The 14712-nt window shown below is 38.7% G+C and overlaps 1 protein-coding gene across 5 annotated transcripts in view; it reads left to right on the top strand.

Annotated features, from left to right (window-relative positions):
* LOC107083923 (calmodulin-binding transcription activator 1-like) overlaps positions 1–14712 on the top strand; it is a 401719-nt gene that overhangs the window by 370669 nt on the left and 16338 nt on the right. For all 5 annotated transcript variants that reach the window (XM_015373494.1, XM_015373495.1, XM_015373493.1 and 2 more), the window contains 4 exons: positions 12739–12932; positions 13092–13288; positions 13397–13475; positions 13564–13912. In XM_015373494.1, coding sequence (XP_015228980.1) covers positions 12739–12932; positions 13092–13288; positions 13397–13475; positions 13564–13912 — 819 coding nt within the window. The remainder of the gene's footprint in view (positions 1–12738; positions 12933–13091; positions 13289–13396; positions 13476–13563; positions 13913–14712) is intronic.

Genomic DNA, 14712 nt, shown 5'->3' with positions numbered 1-14712 from the left:
TCTTGAAGAACCAACAAAGCGGGATTTAGGGCGTCTGTTTACCGGCTGCACGTGCGCACAACGTTTTCCTCGCGGTGGTATTTGTCATTTTACTGCAGGCAGGGGGTCGCAGCGACTACTAGAAACACGAGGGGAGCGTGCATGTGCGCGAGGTGAAACAAAGTGAAGAGAAGAGCAGCAGGAGGAGGAGAGGGCTATTAGAGGAGGAAGAGCATGAGCGGTCTTCCTCTCCTTTCTGCGCGCCGCTCTCTTCCTTCACTTTGTTCTATTGTTGACGAGTGCTCTGTTGAGAGTCAGACTCAGTCTACACCAAGGATATATTTGCTGTTCTTTTTTTCAAATATTTTTTTTCTTCTACGTGTAGCAGCATGCTTTAGTCTGGCCAATTTGAAAGAAACGCAGCCCTTCTTGGACTTCTCTGGGTCAGGATGCCAGTGAATGACACCTGCATTTCCAAACAGACAAAGGGGCTGTGTTTTTGGCATTAAGGTGGATTCTACGAATGGAAAATAAAATAGAAGGTTAGAAGTATTGAGCTCAACCCTAAGTGTAGTGCTGTGCTGTCTGTGTTTGTGTTGTATTTGGGCTGCTTATTGTGTATGCCACAAGTTCCACGTTTTTTTTTTCTTCTTCTTCTTCTTTAAGCACCGCATGCAGTTATTCTGTCTTACTGTATTATTATAGTGCCCGTGTTGTAGCGGAGTTGTTTCGGCCACATGCTTACCAACTGTTTCATGCGTCAAAGCGCTCAGGCTAAACAACTCCTGACTCACGACTTGCGCTTCGTGCTTTAAGGGCGACCTACGAAACTTAGATACGTCCTTAGTCTCTTTTTAAAGTTATATTTGGGGTTGAATGATTTTTCCACATACGTCCCCCTTTGAGTGATTGTATTTTGGTGTTGTTAACCAAAAGGGTCAGAGTGACCCAGGTGCAGTTTCACGTGTTGTTGAACCATATAGCGCACTGGAAGCTTGTCGCATCCAAAAGCTCTGCTGAGTTTATCTGGGCCATGTGTGTGGTGCTGAAATGCTCTCGCTTTCAGCACCACAGAGGCATGGACAGCGACTTTAACAGCTTGAGCTCCAAAGTTTTTGTTGTGTTTTTAGACTTTTACCAAACTATTTTAATGGAGATTGTTCTTGTGAATTACCTACCTGTTGCTTATATGTCATGTTTATCTGCAATGTTGCAGTAAACTAGGTGCATTTACTTTACTCTGGGACAGCAATAACAAGGTTGCATGGTTCTTATTATTTTTTATAATCAATTCAGTATGAAAATAATCTTTATAGACTTTGACTCTGGGGAGAATCCGTTTTCTTGCTATAAAAGAACCAGCTGGAGATAAAGATATCTTTAAAAGCAAAGCTTTGAAAACATTTAAGTTATCATTAAAATATTTGGCTTCTTTTTTTTTCCTTGCTAAATTCTAATTGATTTTTTTTTTTTTAGTTTTTTTAGTTTTTAGTTTTTTTTTTATTAACTACTGACACCCTTCATTCAAAATAAAAATAAACCACTTTCTAAGTGGTATTTTTAAAAAATCTTCAAGTGCAAATACTGTAAAGATGTCCATGTACTTTTTTAAGGAATTTTGAAGAAAAAAAAAACATTTTGGTAGATTTTGAAATAAATATCTGGTGGAAAAGCTTCTTGTCATGCTTTCCACCAGTCCTTTGAATTCCTCAGTTTATGTGAACTCTTTGTCAGTGTTGTAACTTACCAGAACAGTACAAAGTATTTTTCTAGAGATGTTGCTTAAAAAAGAATGACATTTGTTTCTTACCTTTTTTCCAGAGTTGTATGGCTTACTAGAGTTTTTAGCAAGCTCTTAGGGATTGTAAGCAGTTGCAGTAATAGTTCATAGACCTTCTCACGTGGCTTTACTTGTATTGATAAAAGGAGTTAAACGTGGATTTAGATTCACTGACAGCAGCAATGATTTGGGAATAGCTCACAGCAAAGGAGCAGGAGTATGTTTTGGATTAGAGCTTTCTTAAAAGGTGCTATAAATTTAAATAGATCTGTTTCACTTCACATGCGCCCAACTAACTCTGATTCGTCTAAGATTGTTTTCTTGCTAAAGCTGACTTCTCTTGGGCTAATAGTCCATAATTTTTGTCACTGTATAGCACCACCCCTACAAAAGATAGAGTTTTTTTTTTACATTTTCTCTATAGCACAATGAGACGACTTTTGCTCTGACTTAGTTATGGTTAAAGGATAATCTTCTATGAAGATTATCACATTTATTTGTGGTTTTATCTCCGTAGTTGTGTGCTTTTTGGGACATGCCTTAATTAAAATATGTCAGTAAACTTAAATATGATTTATTAATCTTCCTTAGGTTCTTTTTTCTTTTACTTTTAGCTCATTTTCCTTTCGTGAATCATTGTAATTTAATTTAAAATGAGGGGCTAACTCATTAGATTTTCCAAACATAACTTGTGTAATAGCCACAATCGGTGGGCGCTTCTTGTCTATTTGTTGTTCTAAAGTAATACAGATCATTAAGCAAAGATTTGAAATGAGTTGTTGAAAGTCTTATAAGGATTAAACATATATTACTGATTTTAGACTAGCAGTGTTTATAGAAGTTTTTTCCCTTTGAGCTTTTCAATTGTTTGTGTTTGTTTTTTCATTAATTTCTCACTTAGCATAAATTTGCTCACATCTCACTCTTTTCTTTCTGTTAATGTATACTTCAAGCATTTTATATTTGTAGTATGCATCTACCTTTTTACGCAGTTATCTTCCCTAGCTCCCTGTTTTCACAAATGGGAAGCTATATAAAAGCCACTTGTTACTGTATAAACTAAACATCTGAAAAATGCAACTTGTCTTACAGACAAGCCAAGGCAAAAAGCCAATACAGCTACTCTATTAGTACGAGCAGATGACAGTACATCCCCAGGGCCACCTCTCTTGGCAGTTTACCTTTAGTGTGACACACTCAATCCACTTTGTCCAGATTCCACTCATATTGAGTTGTATGACTAAATAAATGTCAGAAGAACAAAATATGTTTTTTAGTGTTTTGATCTTGGATTATTAGTGAGTGTTTGAAACTCAACACAAAAAAATCCAGTTTTTTATGCACAAGTGAAATGAAGCAAATGTGGCTCAATATCAGTTTTCTCTTGGATCAAAACAATTCTAACAATACATTTTGTTTGTTAGAGAAACTCTTTTTGTCCTATAATTGTTATGTTTAAGTAAGAAACATAGTAGACCATTCAGAAATATTTCTAGTGCTTTATTATTGACATTAATTATTTCTGTATTCTGTAGTTTTTCAGTCACAACTTTTAATTAATTTACTGAGATGCATGTGATAAACCTACACTGACGCTTTGTAACTGTGTAGAGGCAAAAAAGAGTAAGCCTTTTTACCAATTACCTGTAAAGCAAGGCTTGTGTTTATATGTTTATATAACATCAATGAAAACTTTTTAAAACCCCTTTTTGCTCAAGTAAAAAAGCACATTTTGGGGGTTGTATTGCACAGCTTCACACTTCTACAAACTTAGATGTTTTCCTCTTTTTCTTTTTTTTATCAGGCTAATTCTGATTGGATGGAGGGCTCACACTATATGAGCTTCAAGCATCAACTTTAGCTACAGAATTTCAATTGTACTTAGTGTTGGACTTCGATTGGGCCTTTTGAAAACATTATAGCTTAAATGAAACAATTCTAGTTGCCTTCTGCATTAATGCTTTGGGTGTTGTTTTATTATTATTATTTGCTGTAACGTAAATCTTTTCTGCAGTATCAAGTTGTTTGAATGTTCTGATAAGTTTCCTTCCAGGATGCCCTTGGTTAGCTGCATCCATCTTCCTATAACCCTTACTGGCAATTCCACACCATGTTTAACAATAGGAAGGACAATTTTGGACTTATTAGTCTTTTTTTTTTGGCCTACATACAGACCAAACCCTTGAATTAGAATCATCATTGAAAGATTAGTTTATTACAGTAATCCATTCAACGAGAAAACAAATTTTATAGACTGATTGCTCAAGGACAGAATTTTAAAACACTTAATTTCTGTTCATTTGGATAATTCACACTTACAACTAAATGAAACACAGCATTAAAAACATTACAAATGTTACAACAAATATTACAACAGACCTACCCAAACAATATTTAAAAACAGAAATGTGAACTAAGTGAATACTATTTGATATTTTCCCATCCATCCATCCATTTTCTGTCACACTTATCCCAAGCAGGGATACCTTGGACAGGTCGCCAACAGGGCAACTATTTGATATTTTTAAAATATACTTTAAAAAGTACTTCAGTCTAACAAACAATCCTCATCAAATCACTTAATCTAATTAAGTGAAAACAACTGTAAATGTGTGCTGTGAACTAGCCACGTTTTGGTCTCATGTAAGAAGAGTTAGTTTGAGATGAAAATTAAGACGCTTGCCTTGTGATGCATCCCAGATTTAAAATTCTCTACAACTTTGTCTCTGACCTAAATGTCCAACGTATTCCTGTGTCTTCAAAATGTTGCTCACCGAACTGTAAATGCTCTTAATTTATGTTAGAACATTTTATTGTTCTACTGATCACCTAAAGTGCTTTATACTAAAGACAAAATCTCTCAACTACACTCCAAAACGTAAATAAGTAGGCAACCTGGGGTTTGGCGCTTTTTACCCAGGGGGAAAATGCAATCAAACCTCCGACCATGCCCTTGCATGACGGCTCATCTACTCTCTGGTCCACCGTCGACTTAATTATGTTAGTTAAGCTTAAAGGTTAAGGTTTGCTTCCTGGAGCAGCTGGAGTTTAACTGTGATGTACCTTCCTAATTTATTATTTTACATCTAAATGCAAGTGACTACACTGGATTTTATCCAAGAAGTACAGTAATACGGTAGGGTAGAGGGATGTATATTTAAATCCTCAAAAGAATTATTTAATTAAAACATGTATCACTTCCATTTCACAGTTCTAAACAACTCTGTGTACGCCTATAGTCTTTAGAGGCTGGTCTCCTGCATGTTTTTTAAATTTCCATACAACATGCCTGACTGTAGACGACTGTCTCAATGGTAAGATTGATCTCATTTGTTTTAATCAGGTGATCCAGCTTGGAGATTTTGGAAACTTGCAGGGTCTCGAGATCTCAAGTTTTCCATTTTTCATCATTTAGATAAAAAAAATCAAAAATGTTTAAAGACAGGAATCCTTTTGCAAAGCACTTTAATTGTGTGGCCCGTGTCCCATCCACATCCTGACTCTGATGTACATAAATAAATCGAATAGCAGATGAATGGAAAAATCAGATTATAACTAAATTACATACATGTCAGACATGGCAAACAGACTTATTCTTTCAGCACGTTATATTTAGTGCTGTAATTCTTAAAATATGTTAAAGAAACAATAGTATGTATTTGATGAGCATGGGGGCCATGTCTTTCAGCGAGGAGGTGGTTGACAGATGGCCTGGCCTCTTCCTCTCTGTGGTCACAAATACCAGCCCCTGTCAATCAGCTCACACAAAGACCCAGAGGGAGGCCAGCCTCTGCTCCTTCCATAGGATTCCATGTGAGAATGTGACTAGCTGCAGAAAGATAATGAGGTTCAGTTCTGAACTTGATTGGCATGAATGGGACCAGAGGTTGGGACGTGAGGATTAAAGATGTTCTGTCATGGTCAATCAGAAGTGCGCTCTTTGAGAATGAATGGTAAAAGCCTTTCTTATTAACAAACCCAATTCTCTGCAAGAGGAAATGACAGAGTGAGTTAAAGGGACTCTGGGATAATTTGAATGTCTGGAATTTTGTTCTGTGTTTTGTTTTGACATTATGCACTGAAGACAGGTTGATTTCAGATTCATTGGTAAAATAATACAGAGGCAAGATCTTTAATTCTGTGCTTAGACACCGCAGCTATGCCACAGATATAGTTCACTAATAGTTCTCCTGTCCTCATCCTTAACATTTCTAAATAGTGTAAACTAAAATCTCCATCCTGCTTCACTGGCAGAGCATGTCTGGTCATGCTCTGTGATTCCTGCTCTTTTCATTTATTTATTTCTTTCTTATTTCTCGCCATGATTTTCTTGCCTTCTCTTTTCTTGTAGCCTTAGGTCCTTCCCTTGCCATCTTCCTTCTTCTCATGGCTCCTTTGCTCTTACATCAAGCTCTGCTTGGTCTTAATAAGCAGCCCTTTCCTTCATTCTATTATCACTGAGTACATTATGCAGCTTCATGAGGATCTGTTGTCATGTCCTAGAGATACTGTTGATCAGATACGGTAGACTTCTGTGGATTATACCATGCTTCTCTCTTCCTTGCTTCTCTCAACCCAGTTGTGTTTTGATAGAAGTTACTATTAGAAGCATTACCTCAGTTGTGCTATAATACAACCAATTATAAATCCTAAATAACCTAAATGGCAGCAATTTGGAACTAGTTATACGCTTCCCTCTAATAAATTGTGACTTTTCAAAGTATAATTCCTTACGGTACATATTTTTTCATTCATGAAGCTTTAGGCGTTCCCAGTCAAGCCAAGTGACAAAGTCCTTTCAAGCTGTCCTGGGCCATGCCCCAGGGCCTCCTTCCAGTGAGACATGCCTGTAACACCTCATGAGGGAGGCATGCAGGGGGCATCTGAAGCAGATGTACGAGTCAGCTTAGCCAACTCCTCTTGGTGTGTAGGAGAAGCGGCTCTACTCCGAGCCTCTCCTGGATGGCTGAATTTCCCATCCTATCTCTAAGGGAGTGTCCAGTCACCATTTCAGCCGGTTTTATCCAGGATCTTGCTCTTTTAGTCATGATCGAGATTTCATGACCATCAGGGAAGTTAGAAATGTAAACCGAGAGCTTTGCGTATTTGCTCTGGCCTTCACCCAAGAGACCACTGCGGCGTCCACATTATAGTTGCAGCCACACCAATCTGTCCATTACAGTAATCTCCTGCTCCTTTCTCCCTTCACTCATGAACAGGACTTAAAAATACTTAAACTCCTCCACGTGAGGCAGGAACTCTCCTTCAACTTGAATAGGGCAGCCACCTTTTTCCAGTCTATGACCAATGCCTCAGGTTGGAAGAGCTTATCTTCCTCCTGGCAGCTTCACATTAGGCTGCAGAAATCAAAAGCTGTGCTGCAGGTGATGGCAGGAGGGAGCAAGCAGAATCACATCATCTGCTAAAAGCAGCGACATAATCTTATGGTACCTAAACTGGACCATCTCCGGTCCTTGGCTGATCCAAGAACATAAAGGTTATGAACAGAACTGGCGAGAGACTGCAGCCTTGATGTCCAACATGCACTAGAAAGAGGTTCGACTTAATGGAACAAACCCCTGCTCCACTTGTACAGCGACCGGATGGCCCCTAGTAAAGGGGCCCCCGACTCCACACTCTTGGAGCATCACTCACAGGCCACATGAGGGACATGGTCCAATGCTTTCTCCAGGCCAAGGAAACACATGTGGAATGGGTGGAAATGCTCTCATTAATGCTCAAGCACCTTGTGGAGGGTCGAGAACTAGCCAGTTTTCTACGGCCTGGACGAAAACCACACTGCTCCTCCTGAAGCCGGACTCTGCTCTTCAGCACCACAGCATAGGCCTTCATAGGCTGATCTCATCCATGCCAGAGGCCTTGCCACCATGGAGTGTTTGGATCATCTTGCTGACTTTAGCCTGGGGCCAGCTCTAATGATCCAGTTTCTGCTTCTACAAGGGAAGGTGTGTCAAGCAGGTTGATAAGATCCTAAAAGTTTCAGTGTCCAGATTCAATGAGTCAGACCCAGGTCCTGGGTCTGAATCTATTATTTGATAACAATGTCCGTATCATATTGAAATCACGACTGACCTAAAGAATACTAGATAATTATCCAATCTCTGGTGTTTCTAAAATCCTGCCTCAAATTTTAATCCATAATGCGATTACATAGCCATTAACAAGTGATTTTTGATTCAGATATCACTCAAATCCCTAAGGTACTTTTGAATAATTGTAGTTACTTTAAAAGTCATAAAAAAGCCTAAAACTTATGAATATTTAAAGATTACATTGAATTGTTGTTCAATGTATCTGGCTTAAAAAGCAAACTTTAAACTCCTCTCACAGTGAATTGTTTTTGTCTTTTTTTTAGTTTTTGCAGCCATCGCTGTTGTAAAATACTTTGTCAAAATCTGGCCCTAATGTGTGACAAGGATCACATCTGCAACCACACACTTTCATGAGGGGTAAACCATAGAGAGGGAGGGCCCTTACTGCGTCACAGTGTTTTTACAGTACTGTTTGGCTGTTCACCTTCTCTTTCTCCTCCCACTCGTCTCTACCCCATCCTCCCTCTGCAGTGGACGTGCATCGCATTTGGAGCAGCAGGCAGCAGGTGGAGATGACATCATCTGCACTGCAGCACACTGCAGCACTGGGTCTGAACAAAGACATGTCAGCCTACTGCTTACTATCCCCAACTCTTTCCCTCTATCTCTGTGTTTGTACATCTTCTCACATATCAGGCAAGGGCAAAGTGAGAGCACAACCTTATATGAAGGCATGTACCTCAACCTCTTGACTCCACTCTCAACTGATGCACTCAGACCAGAGGCAACTCTTACCCCCCCACACCATCTAAAAGCCAATATGTTGATGGATAAAGATACATTTTGCCTAATGGGACACTCTACAAACACTCTTAACAGTTTGTTGTTTGTTTTGAAAATGATCTGCTAATCTGACAGTTTGGTCACTGAGGTAGTATACAGCCAACAGAGGAATTAAAGGCTGGGGCCACATTGTGAGGTATATGGCCCATTTTTCACAGTGAAGCATACTGTCACAGAGACCAGCAGTTTATTAGCCTGTGGCATTATGCTTTTTTTCCAATGATAGAAGCTACTTGACCTCTTTTTCTGTGTCTCTCTCTGTGACATTAGCTCTCTATGGAGCCTTTAGCCAGGGCTGCCAAGATACTATAAAGCGCAAATGTCAACGGGTTGTGCTGTAAAGACTCCCCACATTGAGTTAGAGGTCCCTACCTGTGGCATCACCACTGAGTAAATGGGATGCATGGAAAGATTTTTAGCTTATGTTCATTGTCTATCCACATTTTTGTCTTGTGTACTGGGTCCTTCTCCTCTCCTTCATCAATAAGCCAATAGCACACAGGCAGGGCATACACACACAGCCATGCTCCTGTCGCCTAGTTACCACTCAGCAGCAGGTTGCCACAGAAACGGCCTCATAGTAGCTAAATGGGGAATGCTAATGCAGTCTTCTATACTCCCTGCTGCAGTGGGCTCTCACTGCCCATCCCAACCCACTGTCTGTACATGGCATACCTTATGTGTGTGTAAATGCACACTCATGCTCATGACTGCCTTTATTTATTTTTGTGTAGGTGATTTCTTTTTGTAAAGAGACCATGCATTTGTTGCAGGTCCTTACATTTATTTGCAACCTGTCAAAAGTTAAAACCTGTAGGAATTTACATGAACTGCCAAACAACACAAACTGAAAGTTTATCTGGGCAACATACTCAATAACAGACAGCTCTTTTCTCTAAACAAAAAGGTTGGGAACAAAAAATCATACCTACAACTATAGCCTACCAATTTTCAAAGCAACAAAATGTCCTGCAACCACTAATCGCCACAGTATTTTGTCAAAAAAGATAAAAATGTTATGTATCTAAACAACTCACTCCAGGTAGTCGTGTCATTAGTAAGTTAGTTTGAGATGTTTTCAAGTGAAATACCTGAGTATTTAAAGAGGCCTGGATTACTGAGACTGCGATATATGAAAAGTCTAGAAGACTGAAGTGCTTTAGAAGAGGTAAAACAAATATTTTAGAATTTTAAACATATGACAAAGCATTCTTTTGAAAAAAACATCTGAGATTCTGCAATAGATACAAAGTTCATAGGTTCTAATAACTTTCATTCATAAATATGACAATTAACTTTTTTATTGTCTCTATGTTAATCGACATCCATCGTATTTTTGTATTTCCCCCACACACAAATATTTCTGTTCTTTGTGGAGTGCATGTTCTAAAGTCTGCCTGAGCTTTTTATGTTTATAAAAAAGATTTCATCTTGTATGTGCTCCCCCATGTTTTCAAATAGTTATTTGCTAAAGTTATCAGAAAGTAGGTCAGGCTGCTCTCACCTCATGCATGTAGAATGCAAAGGTGAGGGGTCTTTATCTGTGCAGAGTAAGTGAATGCATCATTTACAATATAATACAAGAAGATATTTTCTCAGCACTTACATACATTTCTATAAAATTGATTAGTAATTCAACATCTCATCAGTATATTCTTTTTGTTTGTTTTGTTTTAATGTTTCTTATGTTTTCATCTTGAAGAAGTTAAGTGCTAAATATAGCCTTTTGTCTCCTGTTGGGTGAAGTTTTTTTTTTTACTATGATGCTAAAGCCATTACTTGCCTACTATACATGTCAGTAATTTAAGAAGCACTTAAATCAGGTTTTTGACCTTTTAATCTTAATTAAAAAGACATTTATTTCATAGGACTCATATGATTTTTTTAAGCCTTATCTTAACTCATCAAAGGCAGAATAATATAAAATGTTGCTTAAGGAGAATTGCTGGGAGGTTAAAATCAACTTTGTGGCTACTTTGCATGAACAAATGTATACCTGAAGAGTTCATACAGCCAAGAAGACTTAATGGGTTTTGTAAAGGCTAAAGGATAAACATGCAAGTATGGAAAAAGACTGGTAGATCAATCTTAGTTCTGAAGATGTTTTAAATATATAGAAATTAACAGTTGGTCCTATTTTATTTTAAACATCTGTTTACTATTTATTATAATTTTTCTGGAGCAGATGGCAGTTCCTTGGCAATGAAACCATTCTCAATGCCACAGACCTATATTTGTCCGAAATTGCACCTCCATCCATCTAAATTTGTGAAAAGACTGTTTTCTCAAGGACCTGGGATAGTCGAATAGGTTCTGATTTATTTTGGGCTGCCAGCTTCTTAATCTCTTTTCCAAACAGGTGCAGGGAGCAGGGCCATAATAGGGTCTATTTAATCAGCTGGAAAAGACCTTCAGTAAGGTGGTATCGCTAGAGTTTTGTCTGAAGTCTTTCCTGTCTTTCAGATTCTATCCATGTACTGTGGTTTAACTGCTCTGAAAAAAAGTTTAATGTTGAAAGTAGTTAGCAAATGACAGATTGGATGTAGTGTGACTAACCTAGGTCAGATTATTCTAATGTTCAAAAATCAATGAGTCACATATTCTATCAAAATCTGTGATGAATAGATTCTTTCTTATTTCTGTTATTATTCCCTTATAAAAGCAAGGATTTTGTGCAATATGAAGATTTATATGTTAGTCAGAATCCACCCTTGTATATTTAGCATTATACTTGCAAGTGCAATAAATGGGTGATCTTCTAGTTCAGATTGAGCTTGGATCAGTTTACTGTGCTGACCGGTTCCTTATGTTTGTTTATAATTGTGATATTTCATTGTTTGCGGAGAGTCAGGCGAAGAAGGCAGTCTCAGCATCATCCCAGGTCACACCATGCCCCTTTGAAGCCATTTTATAAAATGTAGTGTTGAGAAGATTTCAATTGTTGTTTACAGTTCTTCTTCTTCTTCTTCTGTTTTATGGCGACTGAACCACACCGAGCAATACTGTTGAACTAGTACTAGTTTAGTGCGCTTTGGTTGTGTCTGGCACAGTCCGGTTCAGTTTGCGTGCCATTTACACCCTACAGTTATCTTGGTTAACATGCTCAGACCGCTCTTGGCACGGTTTCAAAAGAGTAGTCTAAATTGGGAAATGTTTACAGGCTCTCTGATGGCTGTTAATGGGTGGCTGTAATATGTTTATATATATTATTATTATATATTTTATCTAAACTAATTAAAAGCATTTTGGGAGACCAAAAAGGGATGTCCAATAAAAATTAGACTCCTATTGTTTTTGTAAGGTGCATTTTTTAAACTGTGAAAGAACATAAATGACTGTATAAGGATGGATATTCCATCTTCTGAAATTTGATAAGTAGGATTATTCATGTAGGGGAAATTTTCATTGTCTTATGCATTGACATGTCATCGCAACTACAAGAAGCTTAAAATCAAACTTCTGCTTATTTTTTCTTAACACCTGTTCTGTATGCTGGAGTTTTTGTTAATATCGGAGGCTTGCAGGTGAGACGCCTGGAATTTGGGGGCTGCTTTTTTATTGCCTGTGTCCCTCGGAGCATTTCAATACAGACGTAAGACAACAGTCCCAGATATGCTAACATTTTGGTTAATCAACATCACCCAGGGAAATGAGAAGTTGCTTTGTATGGGCTAAAAGAGATATTCAAAGTAGCCTGGAGAAAAGCAGTTCTTGTAGGTAAAAGGTCAAATCGATTCGTACAATAGGGTTTTACTTTGAAGAGGTTTATGATTCATGCATATTTTTCATACAAATGATTTATTAAATGATATTTTTGTTGTTTTAAAGTATAACATAGCTTCGTCAGCTATGCTGCTAATGAAAAACAGTCTTGTGTATTTGTCCCTTAATAGATAGTAAGCCTGAGGATGTTTTAGTTCATATCGACATAACTTATGGCACATACTGTTTGATGATTTGTTCTTGTGGGATTAAGGCATTTTCTGGGTTTCAGGCGATGTGGAACAACTGTTTTGTTTTCATACAACTGATGCTACATGTGTGCTGACACATTCTTGTTCTGTTTCCCACTTTTTTGTCCAGACAACCAGTTCAGAATGTCAATCCTGGAGCGCTTGGAGCAGATGGAGAGGAGGATGGCAGAGATGGCCAGCCAGCAGCAGACGAGCAGTGCAGGGAGTGGCGGAGCAGGAGGAGGAACAGGAGGTGGAGGTGGGGGAGGAACGGGTGGAGGCAGTGGAGGAGGGGGTGGAGGAGGGAACAACAATCAGTCACAGGTAAAAAGCCACATAATGCTTGAAAATTATTATTGTACATCTGAGAACATCATGCTCATTTGATGTATGTTTATATCACTGATTGATTAAAACTGAAAACCATAGAAACATAAGTTTTAAAATAATTTATAATATGTGTTCTTTTTTTTCTTCTTTCAGTGTGCATCTGGCCAGATGCAGGCCAGCAGCTCCTTTGAGAGTCGTGTTGTAGTGGTCTGTGAAAAGATGATGAGCAGAGCTTGCTGGGCCAAGTCCAAACATTTAATCCACTCTAAGACCTTCAGAGGGATGACACTCCTTCACCTGGCTGCTGGCCAGGGCTACGCCACCCTCATCCAGACACTCATCAAGTGGCGGTGAGAATGATATTATACAGCAAACTATTTAATCAGAACTGTGGTTGCTCAAAATGCTACACCGTAATACATTTTAAAGATGCTTATCGTTTTCTGTTTCTCATGCAGTACTAAACATGCTGATAGTATTGACTTGGAGCTGGAAGTGGACCCTCTAAATGTTGATCACTTTTCATGCACACCTCTGGTAAGAGCCAAAACTATTTGATAAGAATGTATGAGTCACAAATATTCTAACTTGTTTGTTGCTGTTCATTTGTCTGTTTTCCATCTAGATGTGGGCATGTGCACTTGGTCATCTAGAGGCAGCAGTAGTCCTATATAAATGGGACAGAAGGGCCCTTGCCATACCAGATTCTTTGGGTCGTCTGCCTCTGTCAATTGCTCGTTCTCGAGGCCATACCAAGCTGGCTGAGTGTCTTGAGCAACTGCAGAGGGAAGAGCAGCAACCACCAGCCTCTCTGCCGGCCACAACTCGCATGTCTTTCTCCCCCACCCCTGATGCGCCCACCTCCGACAGCTGGATGGTCAGCTGGGCAAACGACAGCATAGTAGCACCCAGTGGCAAGAAAGGAGGCCCTGCTAACACAATAACCACACCCAGCACCACCAGCACCAATCCAGGTTCGTTTAATAAACTAAACTGCATAATAGTGTGTAACCTGAAGGTGTGGGACGAATAGAGTGCCTTGCAAAAGTTCTTTCTGTCCCTATAAACTTCTTTTACATTTATTTTGACACATTACTGCCACAAAAACCAAAGTGCTTGTTTGAAATTGAATGTGATTAGGTAGAAATGATAGTGGAGGGAAAGGACAATAAAGAAAAATGTATGCTTTCATTTATCTAAAAAAGTCTTTACATTTTTCTTTTTATCCTGCTTTAGCCTCTTTATTGGTTCCATTGCAGCGGTGCGGCTTCACTGGGCCGCCGCAGCAGATCGCAGTAATTATAGTCAGTCAGAGTGGTTCCACCCGGTTTGCAGCGTTGCATATCTGAAGCATCCCAAACACGGCTTTTCTACTTTTTGCCACTTGCTGCACCAACTCCACATCAATCTAGAGCAGATCGGATTTTTTGGCCAGGAAGTCAGTTAATGAAAAGCAAAGTGAATCTGGTTGATTTCACAAGTAAAAGACTACATGTGCATATTTTAGATCGCATTTTCTGGACTTTTATGTTATAGAAAATTCTGTTCCTACTGTTAATCCGCGATTATAATAAATACAGGCATTATATGAGGAAAAAAATGTAAAACTAAATATTTGAACTCATCTATGATAGATAAAACAAAAGGTAATGTAATTAGGTAAGAGCAGGTAGACGTTGGCAGTACTGGCAAAATTAAGCATTTAGTGGGATGTTGTACTATTTAAAGCCTAAAGGTACACTACTATAGTGCAATGCAGTCCTGATGTGATCTG

This window comes from Cyprinodon variegatus, unplaced genomic scaffold, assembly GCF_000732505.1.
Source record: "Cyprinodon variegatus isolate N-32 unplaced genomic scaffold, C_variegatus-1.0 Scaffold87, whole genome shotgun sequence".
In the NCBI taxonomy this organism is placed as follows: domain Eukaryota; kingdom Metazoa; phylum Chordata; class Actinopteri; order Cyprinodontiformes; family Cyprinodontidae; genus Cyprinodon; species Cyprinodon variegatus.
The sequence above is the reverse complement of the archived record's forward strand: the minus strand, read 5'-3'. Positions and strand labels throughout refer to the sequence as shown.